At 50.5% G+C, this 14,728-nt stretch overlaps 2 protein-coding genes across 2 annotated transcripts; one reads left to right on the forward strand and one right to left on the reverse strand.

Moving 5' to 3' along the window:
* Window positions 1–6,231: 6,231 nt before the first annotated feature.
* LOC136466467 (small nuclear ribonucleoprotein SmD3b-like) lies at window positions 6,232–9,363 on the forward strand. The gene is made up of 4 exons (XM_066464885.1): window positions 6,232–6,558; window positions 6,639–6,758; window positions 6,898–6,954; window positions 8,999–9,363. Exons 1-4 carry the CDS (start codon window positions 6,400–6,402, stop codon window positions 9,059–9,061), a joined length of 399 nt encoding a protein of 132 aa, XP_066320982.1. The 5' UTR covers window positions 6,232–6,399; the 3' UTR covers window positions 9,062–9,363.
* Window positions 9,364–10,142: 779 nt separating this feature from the next.
* Window positions 10,143–13,864, reverse strand: LOC136466466 (phytochrome-interacting ankyrin-repeat protein 2-like). The gene is made up of 3 exons (XM_066464884.1): window positions 13,167–13,864; window positions 11,192–11,363; window positions 10,143–10,660 (listed from the first exon to the last, which is right to left on the reverse strand). The coding sequence occupies exons 1-3, from the start codon at window positions 13,278–13,280 to the stop codon at window positions 10,449–10,451; spliced, it is 498 nt and encodes a 165-aa protein (XP_066320981.1). The 5' UTR covers window positions 13,281–13,864; the 3' UTR covers window positions 10,143–10,448.
* Between the last annotated feature and the right edge of the window lie 864 nt (window positions 13,865–14,728).

The following is a 14,728-nucleotide window of genomic DNA, read 5'->3' on the forward strand; positions in this document are numbered from 1 at the left end:
GGCGTGCCGGCTTTCTCGAGCTTGTCCGTGTTGTCAACCACGGTCTTTCGCCCCTTGACCCAGCACTATTTACTGTAGCTGTAGACAGGTGCGAGTGCATTCTTTGTACGTAAACTTTCTTGTAACAAATTGAAGGCAACTAACAGTCGTTTTATTCTTGTAACAGGTGGAGGCCTGAGACCCACACGTTCCACCTACCTTGTGGCGAGATGACTTTGACGTTGTAGGACATGAAGGCTATTTTAGGCCTTCGGTTGGGGGGACTTTCAGTGATAGGGATAGTTGACAACGATCACTGGAGGGAGCTGGTGGCTCAGTTTACTGGTTTTGTTCCACCGGACGACGATGCTTCCAAGAAAAATAAGTGAGCAATTCAAACATATTTAATACTTGCATTGCTTTACAGCTGGCATCGGGTCTCATTTTCTTTGATCAATTACAGGAAAAGTTCTGGTGTTTCGTCGTCCTAAATCACAGAGCGCTTTGAGTACTTGGACCCACAAGCTGAGGAGGCACAGATCGATAGGTTCGCTCGAGTGTGGCTCTAGCACTTTCTTGGTGCTTTCCTCTTCCTAGACGCCTCGGGCAACACCATCAGCTAGATCTTCCTTGACATACTTCGTCAGCCGTGGGAGAACATAGCGAGGTACAGCTAGGGCAGCACAGTCCTAGTATAGACGTATTGACAGCTATGCGTTGCCTGCCGTCGCACCTCAGGACATGCGAACCTTGGGGTTGCTCATACCTACTCTAGGTTTGGTGTTAAGAACGATTGTCCGTTGGGAGACCCCTTAATAATGGTTTACCGGTAAGTACTTCAGTTCATTATATTCTTCCAGGCAGTTAGATATGATGAGATTATTTGTTGCTAATTCATTATCGTATTCAATGTAGCAATGGAACGGGCATGATACACTCCCTATAGCTCTGTATATCTAGACGGAAGCACAGTTAGTTAGAGGAAATGCGTGGCGCAAGTACAGGGAGTATATGGACGGTCTCGATGTCCTAACACAGCACCAGGTTATGCTCTCTATACTATCGTAGCAGTGTCTTCTTCGATGTACACTATATCACAACCTAACACAATTACAAAATTTCACGTGTTTTGGTGTCCTTGGGATTCTTTGGAGCTCCAGGACTATCAGAGTCCTGTCACTAGGGACGAGTCATACGAGTATCGCTGCGACGTCCCTCTTATTTTCTTCCATGTGGTCGAGATTCACTTGCCCATCCGGGTCTGCAGACAGTTTGGAAGAATGACAGGCTGCCCACCACCGCTTTACTCCACCAATCAAGTATTGCACGGGTGCGTTATCGATTAATAACAATGCTACAATTTAGAGGTGTCTTTGGTACAACTAATATCGTTTTGTTGCAGGTTTGACCACAAGAAGAGATACAAGACCAAGGATTGGTGCGTGACACACAACTCGTACATCCATTTGTGGCAGACCAGGGTACCACATGCGGTCCTTGCGGGTCCTCCACACGACCAGCACACCTTCGACGAGTACCTGCGGTGGCTTCACAGGTCTACGAGGACACATATCAAGCCCCCGTACACTGACGTGGCGATTGATGAGGACTCGGAGGAAGATGTCATCGAAGATGTGTACGACGTTACCACTAGGGAGGACACACAGCTACAGAGAGCTCTGCTTCAAAGATACGTGGTAAGATACTTGAATGATATAATCTATTATCCTTTTGGTATTAAGTATGTGTACTAAAACTATCCAACCGCGTTTCTGTACCCAAGCGACACAATTGTCAAGGCTGTCCAACGAAGTAGCGTTCCAGCTTCACGAGTCTAGAGGGTAGGGGCCAGGTGTTCTCGCGACTTTTGTGGAGGTAAACATAAACTTGTCCGTTTCAAAAATATTTCTTTAGTGTATATGCGTTTGGGTAATGAACTAACTTTAACGTCTATTTATGTAGAAGGTGAAGAAGAGCTGCAGGAAGCTAGCTCAGAAGTTGAGCTGCATGGACACTCCTTATGAGGATCCGCCACTCCCCACGTGGTCGGATGGCACATCTTCAGCCTCTTTGAGGACACCAGCCAGCTCTTCTCAGCTGATGATGCAGGGTGCCACTTCCGCGGTGCGTACACCACCATATCATAGCACTGGGAAGGACCCTGCAACCGAGGACAAGGAGGAGGATGATGACGACGACGACAAACCCCTGGGCTTCCACGGACAGCACGACCAATGGGACGAATGGCCGCATGACGAGATTGGCATGTCTCAGCTAGGTGGTGCCCCATTTGGCACCCAGGGAGCCTCACAGATACTAACAAAGATGGTTTGTTTTAATACGTAGGCTCCATGAACTAACGATCATAAAGAATTATAAGTAATCGTGCGTATCATATACCTACAGGGTACGAGACGTACGCACTGTCGATGCGACCATACCGACATTGGCTACACTTCTAATGTGTTGCCAACAAATCCAAAGAGACAGAGGCGTCCGAGGGATCCTTACACTCCTAGGTCTTAGTTTGTTAGGTCAAATGAATATTGGCATCCGAAACTTGTGGGGTTATTTGGTTATGTTATGTCAAACTTATGTCAAAACAATGAATATGTTATGTGGCAGCTTATCAACTTGCTTCTTATTCGTTTCTTTGAGTCGCGGCAGCACTGCCAGCGAGATTAAGTACCCTGCGTTTGGGAACCGGCAGTCCCGGCATATCTGGACGCCGGTGGTAATTTTTCGTAATTGATTAGTTAAAATGGTGCATAACCGTATTATGAAAGACGAAAAACTAATCATTTGCTTATCAAATTCTCTATTCGTCCGTGAAAAAAACTCAACAAAATACGGGCACGACGCGTTTCGATTCTACCATCCAGGTAGCCCGGGCCGGTGGCAAGCGCAGCGGCCAGGGGGTGTGGCTGCTTGTGCGGTATATTTGGTTCAGCCACGCCACGCAACAGGGCGCGGCACTGCCACGCCAGGGTCGGTGGCGCAGCAAGACCCGCCATGTCATCGGCCCCCCAGGCCGGCCCACGACACGTCAGCCCTGTGTCGCGCCACCATGCATGGCGCGGCACAGGCATTTGGCCACGCCAGGGCAATAGGCGCGGCAAAAAGTGTTAGTTTTAAAAAAACCGACAGTGTTAGATTTAAAATTATATTCAAAAAAGGGTTAAAATTAAAAAAAAAATCTCCCCTAATTGATCAAATACCCGTCGGGTATCGGGGCCCTGTTGCCATCTAAGCGACAACATAGGCACGTATGCCTCTGCACCACCGTCGGTAAGCATGGCAAAGATCAACTTACCATCACATCTTGTTCGTGGCTTGCTCTTCACCCTTCGTCACGTCGGCGGAGTTCGTCGTGGCCCGATCTGACACCACGGCCACCATGGACAGTGACGAAGCATCTTCGAGCGCCTTGGGCCTCGCATTCGCCACAACGTTGCCCATGGTAATGGCCATGGTCCTTTCGGCCGCCTCTTCGACTCCGCTGTCCGTGGCCTCTGTGCAGATGTTGTTCCTCGCCGTCAATGGAGTCCAATTCATCGTGGCCGCCATGCTTCTTTGCGCATCCTCCATCTGTAGAGCCAGCCACTGTCCCCTCGCCTTGGCGTGGACGGTGCCGGCCCAAGCAACGTTGTGCCTCTAGCGGTTGAAGCCTCAGCGCCACCAGTCGTTGAAGCCCCAGCGCCGCCCGTTGATGAAGTGGGTTCCGAGCCCATCGCTGTACCCACATACGTCCCCATAGAGCCGATGTCACCAGCACCAGCACTGCCTCGTTACTGGTGTGACTTCTGCAAGGAGTACACACTGATGCCGCACACGTTGGAGTACAACTACTCACTGCCATCGCCCACGCCGGTCCCTGATACTCTAGTGGCGGCTGGCAGAAGCATTCCCAGCGACACCCTCGATCCCTAGTACTTCAACACTGTCGCCGCGCCGATGCTCCAGCAAGTGAAGACCGAGGACGAGGACAAGGAGATGGTGGCTAGCCCTGGCATCGGCAACCTCTTCAATCCTGGCGGCACACTCATAGCCAGGTCCGGTGTCCCACCGTACACCTTCCTCAATGCGGTTGGCCTTTCGGCGTCTCCTCTAGCAGCGGTGCTGCCCCTTCCCCAGAGCATCCTCACCGCACGCGCTGGCCCATCCGCACCTCGAGCCATGACTCTGCCTCTGGCTGCGATGCGCACTGAGGCTGCTGTCCGAATGAAGGCAATGACACTTCCGGCGACCCCAACAACTGATGCGACTCCATCTCCGGCCTAGGGCATCGCCGCCACGCCTCTGACTCTACATCGACTCCTGGGTCGCAAGGTGGCCACGGTGGACAGGCGCCCTGGCATCTGCAGGGGAACCTAGAGCCTAGCGACGCTTAGCCTCCTAAGTGCAAAGGTGTTGAACATGTCCGTCGGCGGCAACGGCTTCTCCTCCCCGACGAGGGGGAGTTTTCCTTGGCCTAAAGATGGCGAGCACGGGCGGCATAGTGGAGAGGAGCAGCGAGGTGATTTTGCGGCAGCGATGCCCTCCAGTCAAGCTACGGCGGCAGCCTCACCGGTAGCGCCGTGCAGTTAGGGGCACGCCGGCGCAAGGAGAGCGGCCGAGTTCCTCACAAGGCGACGATGCAGTGGGGTACGGGCGTGGGGGCCTGTGCGTGGCAGCCATCCGATGGCAGGAGGCAAAAAAACAGGTGTACTATGGATGAATAGTGTTTTGAGGCTTTTACATATGTGCAATTAAAAAAGTTTGTAATTACACACATGCCATTAAAAAAAGTTGACCGCACACATATGCCACCGTTCTGAACTTCTTTGCTCTCCAAGCCATTCCATCCGCGTTCCGTTCGTTTTTCACCGTCTAGGAGTCCTGACAAGTGGGCCAGGTCAGTCAAAACGTCCATAATACCCCTCTCATCCGTATCCTCTCTCTCTCTCAAACTCTTTCACAGCATCCACCCCCGCCCTGTGAGTCGCCGAGCGCCACCGCGTCGCCGTGCAGATGAAGGTGTCGTCGAGGAAGAAGCAGGCGCCGCCACAGCAGCAGTCGCAGTGGTGGGAGGAGGCGGAGGAGCAAGGGTTGCCGGTGGCAGCCGAGGCCATGGACGCCGTGGCGGCGGCCGCCTAGGAGGAGGAGGAGGAGGCAGCCGGCTGCTCGGGGAAGGCACCGGAGGCGAAAGCAGAGGGAAGGACGGTGGTGGTCGACGTGCGGGAGCCGACGGACACCGAGAGCCACGCGCTGCTCACCTGGGTGCTCGTCAATGTGGTCGCGCCCTTGGACCGCGTCATCACCATCCACGTCGTGCCGGCGTCCACCGCGGAGGCGGCGACAGCGGTCGACCTCGAGGAGGCGCCGTGTTTCTGCAACCTCAAGCAGGTCGCTGCTCTGTACTCCGAGTCTCTCTTTCACCTTGGCTGGGGTAGAGCTCGCCCACGCCCACGCCCACGGCGGCTGGCCGGTGCGGAGCTCGCCCGCGGCGGCCGGGGCGGAGCTCCCCTGCACCCGCGGTGGCTTGTCGGGGCGGAGCTCCCCCGCGTGCGCCCACGGCGGCCGGGGCGGAGCTCGCCCACGCCCGCGGCGGCCGGGGCCGAGCTCGCCCGCGCCCGCAGCGGCCGGGGCGGACCTCCTCGCGTCACCTCCACGCACACTGCGTCAGATCCATGGCGAGGACCGGCTGCGGCAGCTCCACGCGTGCCACCTCCTGGCTCTCGCCGCCGCCGTTGGGGACGAGGCCGCCTCCCTGCAGCTGGGGCCCTCGACGTCGCTGTCGGGGCTCATGCCGCTGCTGTAGCTCCCCGCCATCTCCTTCTTGCCCGCGACGACGCGGGAGGCGCGCCTGCACCTCGCCCGAGCGCGTGGCTGACAAACGGACCCCACCATAGGGTAAAATAGTCATTTCACCTGTCTGTTTGACACCATTAAGTAGAAAAGCGGACGGAATGGCTTGGAGAGCAAAGAAGTTCAGAACGGTGGCATATATGTGCGGCCAACTTTTTAAATGGCCTATGTGTAATTTCAAACTTTTTTAATGGCACACATATAAAAGCCAGTGTTTTTGGTGCGGAGAACGGAGGGGCACTGTAGATAGAACAACAATGCAGTAATAAATAAAGTCACCACGTCTAAAGGTCTTTGTAGAATAGATATAGAAGTGGACTGATGTTTGGAGTCGGGTGGGCCTGAAACTCCAAGAAGCAGAATCGGTCCGGGCCAGGGACAAAGATCCCAGCCCAGCCCAACCAAAGCATACCTGAGTTGTAGGCGGAGGGAGCAGAGAAACCCACAAACCAAAGCAAACCCTCGCCGCGCCGCCGCCTTCCCTCGTCCCCTCGAGGCCTCGACGACTCCGACTCCGACGACAGGGTAAGGGCTTCCTCCAGCCGCGTGCGAGCCCGACCATCCAGTTAGAGGATGAGCCGCAGCCTCGGGATCCCGGTGAAGCTGCTGCACGAGGCGGCGGGCCACGTCGTCACGGTCGAGCTCAAGACCGGCGAGGTCTACCGCGGCTCCATGGTCGAGTGCGAGGACAACTGGAACTGCCAGCTCGAAAACATCACCTTCACGGCAAAGGTTCGTTTCGTTTCGTTTGGTGTGCCTCGTCTCTCAATAAATCTCTGTGGAATAATGTTCAAGCAATGGATGGATTTCAGGACGGCAAGGTGTCGCAGCTGGAACACGTCTTCATCAGAGGGAGTAGGGTCAGGTTCATGATCATACCCGACATGCTCAAGAACGCCCCAATGTTCAAGCGCCTCGAGGCCAGGATTAGGGTCAGCACTCTTACACCTGCTCCTCCCTCTTTGTTCATACCACCTTTATTTATGATGCCACTGTTGCAATTTCTTCCTCATCTTGGCATATACCACACTAAAGAAGTTTAATTGCTAACCATCGCTCATCTTCCTGCAGGGTAAAGGCTCAGCTGTTGGTGTCGGCCGAGGCCGCACGGTCGCCATGCGTGCTAGGGTAATCACATCTTGCTTTCTCTCCACAAGCATCACTTGTTAACCTGGAAGGATTTGATTCATTCAATAACTCCATAAATTTTGAATCCTGTGAATAAATCTTCAATTGCTGTCTAGATGTAGTTCATGATGCTTGACGCAGTCCAACACATGCAATATTATCCAAATAGCTATAATCACAGAACATCCTAGAGCAGTCCTCCATATCTAGTAATCTAGACATGCCTTTGACAGCATTGCCCAATCCCCATTCTTTTGCAATGCTGCAATTCTCACTCATCACTCTGTTCACGATCATTTGAACCAAGGCAAGCAGCTTGAGATATGTTTTAGCTCGACTAGTGTGGTGTGGATCATGAGCCTCACCTGGCCTATTGCTCCTGCACATTAGAACATCTTTCTCCTGTAGTTGCTCTCATGTTAAATCTAAGGCACGCTGTTTCCATGTTTCATCACTAGTTTCTATTGAATGTCCTTGCTAGTTGCACTATCGCCTTCTCTTCAAGATGGGTAATAGTCTTGATTTTACTTTCTCTCGAGCCTGTGGATTTATACTAGAAAAGAAAAGAGTATTTTGTGTTTGAAGTCACCCTTTTCTTTTCAACCGTTTGATCTTGAAATCTTTGCTACCCAGAACTAAAATGTGAGAGTACACCATGAAGTTTAGAACAAATGTATTTACACAATCTAGCTTAATTTGCATAAGAAAGCGTGAAGAATATGAACTGTTCTGACTTTGATCACAACTAGTCATGTATCACATTTCCTATGTTTTTGCCTACCAATCAGCAGTCAGAACCCACTTACAACAACAACAACAACAACAAAGCCTTTAAGTCCCAAACAAGCTGGGGTAGGCTAGAGTTGAAACCCAGCAGAAGCAATCAAGGTTCAGGCACATGAATAGTTGTCTTCCAAGCACTCCTATCTAAGGCTAAGTCTTTGGGTATATTCCATCCTTTCAAGTATCCTTTTATTGCCTCTACCCAAGTCAACTTCGGTCTTCCTCTGCCTCTCTTCACGTTACTATCCTGGCTTAGGATTCCACTACGCGTCGGTGCCTCTGGAGGTCTTCGTTGGACATGTCCAAACCATCTCAACCGGTGTTGGACAAGCTTTTCTTCAATTGGTGCTACCCCTAATCTATCACGTATATCATCGTTCCGAACTCGATCCCTTCTTGTATGACCGCAAATCCAACTCAACATACGCATTTCCGCGACACTTATCTGTTGAACATGTCGTCTTTTCGTAGGCCAACATTTTGCACCATACAACATAGTAGGTCTAATCGTCGTCCTATAAAACTTGCCTTTTAGCTTCTGTGGTACCCTTTTGTCACATAGGACACCAGATGCTTACCGCCACTTCATCCACCCTGCTTTGATTCTATGGCTAACATCTTCATCAATATCCCCGTCTCTCTGTAGCATTGATCCTAAATATCGAAATGTATCCTTCCTAGGCACTACTTGACCTTCCAAACTAATATCTTCCTCCTCCCGAGCAGTAGTGCCGAAGTCACATCTCATATACTCAGTTTTAGTTCTACTGAGTCTAAAACCTTTGGACTCCAAAGTCTCCCGCCATAACTCCAGTTTCTGATTCACTCCTGTCCGACTTTCATCAACTAGCACTACATCGTCTGCGAAAAGCATACATCAAGGGATATCCCCTTGTATGTCCCTTGTGACCTCATCCATCACTAAGGCAAACAAATAAGGGCTCAAAGCTGGCCCTTGATGTAGTCCTATCCTAATCGGGAAGTCATCCGTGTCTCCATCACTTGTTCGAACTCTAGTCACAACATTGTTGTACATGTCCAGTCCAGAACCCACTTATAAGGGAATTTGAATTTTGAAGCATCCTGGGAGTGTTTGGATGTGAACTTCAAAATGTGCAACCATCTGCATTGAAATCATCTTTGTATTTACACGACTTGCATGAATCTGATATATGCCTGCACACATTCAGATCCTTTTATTTGTGTGTATACTTATTGTGTTATACATATGTTATAACCTTTTGCCTGCCACTTGATGTAGGCTGCTGCTGGTCGTGGCGGTGGTCCTGTTGGACGAGGTGGTGCACCCCCTGTGAGGAGGTAGATCTGTCTAAAGGATCGCGCACGCTTTTATCCGGCAAACCAAGCTTTTGCCCTAGTTGCAAAATCTTTGCTTGGGCATCCATGCTTGTAAGGTAGCTTATCTGCAGTAGTTTGTGTTTACAGAATGGATGCAAGACTTATGTAACTTTGCCCCACAGTGTATTGCTCGAGTGTGGTGTTAGCTTTAAGCACGAGAAGACTAAGTTTCAACGATGCTATGTTGCTATTGAGGGTGTGATTTGGATATATAGATTAGTGACTGCTGCCTGTACTGGTCAGAAAATGTGCTCCTTCTTCACGTTCCCTAGCTTTGCAGTTGAGGTAACCTTAATGATCATGGTGATAGTTGTGAGTACTGGTGCCCTTGGTACTTGTTGCTGCTTTAGGAGTGGCATAATTAGCTTTGCTAGTGATGACCTTTGGGGTACCCAGATCGAGCTCAGGTGTTTTTAGAATGTATAAGAGTGAATAGCAATACATATGCATATCATCATGAATTAGTAAGTACTTCATGTAGGACAAGTCGGTCGATGCCGTGCATGAGAATTGCCCATGATAATCAGGCAGATGTCTTTCGAAGCAAGCATTTAACTGATCAGTGTCTTTCGGAACAGTTACCAATGTGCCTCGCGCGTGCCTCTCCTTGCCTATACCCGTCTCGTCTGCTAAGCTTTGTCATTTGGCCTGGGAGCATTTGCTTCCCAAGCTCACTGCGAGACCAATTTCCTTTTACCTCATCGGAAATTTCAATCAGCTATGCGTATCAAATTATTGATGAATTAACTGAGAACTACATGCACAGATAGTTTGTCTTGGAAACAAATTCCTTGGACTTTCGCAGGAATCCCTGTAGGAAATCCACAGGAATTAGCTCCTCCTCATAGGAAAAATGCAATTGGAAAAAAAAATCCCACATTCCAAAGGGGATCCAAATACAAAGGCAGTTCCACGACTAGGGTTCTGACATGTCACTGCTGCTTCACCAGCTTCGCCCTTCCACAGCAAAAGCAACCACAGCGCGTGAGGAACTTATCCAAGGATTACTGTAGTAGAATGAATGCTACATAGAATGTACTCGGATGTTAAAATCTGAACAACAAAATTACATGTACTGGTATCATCCAACAATCATTCAAAGTAGCAGATTACAGGTAAGGTGCAATAACACCCAGCTGAGTACCCGTATGGTATCATTTAACATTCACTCGTAGTAGATTAGAGGTACCATCCAACAATTATCCAAAGTCACAGATGACAGCTCCATCATCCAGACATCAAGCAAACGTACTCAATGGTGATGAGCACACAACTCAAGAATAACCATATGACCTGACATAACTTCAACTTTCTCAAACTGCATCATATCTCAGCGCACCTGCTGCTTTTGCTTAGTTATCCGAGCTCAATGAAGTCTCGCCAGGCGAATCACTTTCGTCTTGCATGCGCTTCATCTCATATGCCCATTCTAACCCAGAGCAGTAATGGAGGGGGGGATTGAACCTATGGTCATTCATCTCAGGAGGAAGGAAGGCTCCATTCTCAATCAGGAATCTCACAGCCTTCTTATTCCTTTCTTTGGCAGCAATATGTAGAGGAGTCCCTGTGTTCAACCAAGAAAAGGGCCAATCAGACTCCCAGGATAAAAGAACAGATCTACTCATATCATTATTCTGTATAAACATGTTACAATAAGTTTCCACACACTATTGCTAGAGAAGAAGCATATATGATTTAATCATGAAGTGGTTTCTTCCATACAAAATTGCCACATGTCCTTGCGCATGAACTGAAACCATGTTACATCATTCAGATACAACTTCAGTTTAAACTGAATGAATCTGAGGCCCAGAATAACCAGGAAGGCATCACTACTGCATACTTATGCAAACACATGTAATATCCAGGTCTCAGAGGAGGGGGAGTGCAACTCTGCTGATAATTAAATGGAAGGACAACTAAGCAGATGCATAGTGGTTACATAGCAAGGCAGTCAACATATGCTGGAAAGATATGTTCATGAAGCAGCATCAACTCCATCATGAAACATGATTAATGACACTGCAAATGTGCATAGTCAACAACTTTACTCTCTAACAGTACAGGCAATGAGTCAGAGGAAGTGTGAACTTACAGCCACAGGCCCCTTTGGTTCTAGCATCAATATTGGCACCACGCTCCAGTAGTTCATCCATGATTTTAACATGCCCACCCTGAGCAGCCAGATGGAGTGGGGTAGCACCAGGACATTTTGGTCCCCATGCAGGTGCATTGACATCCATCCCATCATCCAGGAGACGTCGGACCTAGGCAAAAAGAGAACCATATTTGTTATCTAATAAGATAGGTGAATAAACAAAAACATTTAGCACTAGGCACTGTTGCACCGACAGGCAACAAGAGAAATAAAAAGAGAACATTATTAATAAAGGTTAATATAGGATGAATATCATTCTGAAGGTTAAAACAGTGGTATTTCTTCCCAAATGTGTCTATAACAATTACCAAATGAGTCAACGCAGTATATTCATTGCTAGTTGAAGCACATGAAAACAAGGAATAAGAAAAAGGGAAATAGTTATGTACAGCCAGTCACAGATGAAGATTGGCAAAATACTTGATGAGGAACTAGAATTGAGAATCAGAAAATTCAAAACGAATTGAGATAGTAGAATTTTGAACATGGTCATATGGGCTTAAGATGGGCACAGAATTTTGATATAATTATAAAGGTGATGGCCAACAAAACTAATTTTACATCTAGAAGCAGTTGTTTGTTTGGATTCATCGATTGAGACTTGTTGGATTGCTATGCTTAGCTTCAGGGCGGTGACAAAAAGAATTACTGAAATACTGGTTACCTTGACCTGAGTGCACTTTTATGCAAGGTTCGAAGAAACGCAATTAAACGTCGTTTAGTGCACTTTTACCTTGATCTGAGTGCACTTTTATGACAAAAAGAATTGCTTCTGCTGGGTTTCAACTCTAGCCTACCCCAACTTGTTTGGGACTTAAAGGCTTTGTTGTTGTTGTTGTTGTTGTTAATCTCGATTAAACGCTAAACAGAGGACCCAACGTTTCATTTAGGGCCTAGGCGCCCAATTAAGCGCTGGGCACACCTAGACTGCTGCGTCTACGCGCTAGGCGGCGTGTTGGCGGCACAGACGCGTTAAAAATCGGCGCTAAGCGTCGCTGGGCGGGCGGGCGGCAGCCTCGTGTGCGCGGAAAGCACGAGCGGGAGAGTGCACGTTCGTGCGGGAGCAAGCGCAGGCTGCGCGTGGAAACAGAGCGGGCGGGAGGGATCAGATAGTTATGGCGAAATTACTCTGCTCCTTCTCTTTCCTCACACACGCGAGGCCGTGACCTGCCGCCGCTCTTGCCGCTAGTTGCGAGCGGAGCCCCTGCTCGAGAAATCGCACAGCCTGGAGGGGAATCGAGGGAGCTGCTCAACAAATCGGCACATCCTGGAGCGGAATCGAGTGCAGGAGCAGCTGGTGCAGGCCGCGGTGTTCTCCTGCAGTCCAGCCCCTTGCAGTTGTCGCCGGCTATTGCAATTGCAAGTTTGATGTTTGCTAGTGCTAGTTGCCTAGTTGGTCAATGAATTGGATCAGTCTGCTAGCCTTTATGCGTGCTACCTCTTTAGTCCTTATGTGGTCGATGAATTGGATTGGGTTCTGCAGTCTGCTAGTCTTTATGCGCGCTACCTCTTTAGTCTTTATGGTGTCGATGAATTGGATTCAGTAGGCTAGCGCCTAGCGTTTTCTTGAACCTTGCTTTTTATGTATTTGGTGTTTATTTGTGTGTGATGTGTGCACGCAATTCATGCGAACCATCACGTGCTGCAATCTGTATATGGTATTCTGCCCATATGGATATAACTGGTTACAGTCTATTTCCATTCTTTACTACACCTAATAAGTTGGACATTTGCTGACCTTTGGGAATATTTTATATACCATCAATCAAAATACAATAGCAGGCTCCTTTTCCCCTCTTCCAAAGTTTTGGTAATAGTATGGGTTCATTCACAGTCTAATCTAGTTTTGTATAGCATGCAATGTATCAAGAGAAATAAAACGGGAGAGAGGGTATGTATGAATGGTGGTTACCTCCTTGAGGTCTCCCTTGCGAGCAGCAACGTGGAGCGGGTTCCAGCCACGGTCGTCAGCGTCGTGGCAGCTCCGGGGGCGGCTCATGCTGAGCGACCTGCGCACCAGCACCATGGTATCCTTGGCGGCTCCTCGGGCAGCAGGACAGGGGAGGATCTCCAGCCTCAGATCCAAAGCAACGGAGCAATGAAGCGAATGGGGGCAGAAAGTAGCGGGGATCGGTTCCGATGGAGGAAGCAGCCGGGGTGGTGGCGGAACCGCGGAAGCAATTCAGAGATTGGAATCGGAGAAGAGGGATCGGAGGAGACGACTAGCGGGAGTAGTTGCCCATGCCGAAGGGAGCAAAGGGATTCAAGCCGGGTCCGAGCGCGCGGAGGTTCTTGTGGAGCATCGGCGAGGAAGACGGCGGCGTCGATGAGCGGCACGGGGCGTAAACCATAGTATGGGGGCGCGTGCTGTCTGGTGGTGCCGGTGGATTTGTTCCCTTCTCGTTCCCTACTCCAATCGAATCGGAATTCGACCGCCAAGCAGATCAGAGGAAGACGGAATTGGGGATCATAGCTAGCCTATCCCGCCGCCGATCCAGCCTCTGCGTCTGCCTGGTGGTGGAGCTGGAGGGAGCGAGAGGGGGAAGGGAAGAGGCGGATGAGCAAGCAAACCCTAGTAGAAACAACAACAAATCGGAATCAAATTCCCGTCCTCTTGCTTGTTTTCCGATGAGACAACTTTTTATTTGTGGATGGATGGACGGAATTGCCCCCGAGCGGCCGAAACGGACACGACACGACCAGGGTTGTGTCGGGTGCCCCGATGGGAAGGACGCGAGGTAGCCCATGGGCTAAATTTAGAAAGTAAGTAAATGGAGGCCCATGAAGGGCCCACCTAGATTTCATTCCGCTACGGTTGCGACGATTCCCCATTTTGCGTGCAGTGCAAAATCCCACCCGCCGGCAAAACCCTCTTCCTCTTCTTCTCCCCGCCGCCGCAGCCATGGCCGCCGCACGGTCCCGCGCAGCCGCGGCGTGGGCCCGCCTCCTCTCCCTGCGGCCGCACAGCCTCGCGGAATCCACCGCACTCCCCTCGCCATCGACATCACCTAGGCTCGCGGATCACGCCGCCGCGCCGCCACCTGGCATTCTCCGCCTCCGCCGGGGGCGCCAGGCCCAACCAGAAGATCCAGAGCGAGCGGGTCGTGCACGAGCTGCTCGCTCAGGTCGAGCGCGAGCGCCAGCGGGAGCGACAGGACCGCCGCGCAAAGGACTGGCAAGGACCAGGAGGAAGAGCCAGAGGAGGAGGAGGAGGACTACATGGGCGTCAAGCCGCTCATCGAGAAGCTCGAGCGACGCAAGGCCAAGGAGGCGGCCGCCGACGAAGGCTTCTGGGAGCCCACCGACTCCGACAGCGACGAGGACGACGAGCGCTACACGCCCGACGCCATCAAGCGACGCGTCGACGAGTTCGAGCGCAAGTGCAAGCGCCATGGGGAGTACCTTGCAATCATTCGCAGAGGCCGGTAATAAACCTACTAGCAGCCTCTCATCATCCCGTCCTCCATCCATTTC

Source organism: Miscanthus floridulus, chromosome 7, assembly GCF_019320115.1.
Source record: "Miscanthus floridulus cultivar M001 chromosome 7, ASM1932011v1, whole genome shotgun sequence".
NCBI classification, from domain to species: domain Eukaryota; kingdom Viridiplantae; phylum Streptophyta; class Magnoliopsida; order Poales; family Poaceae; genus Miscanthus; species Miscanthus floridulus.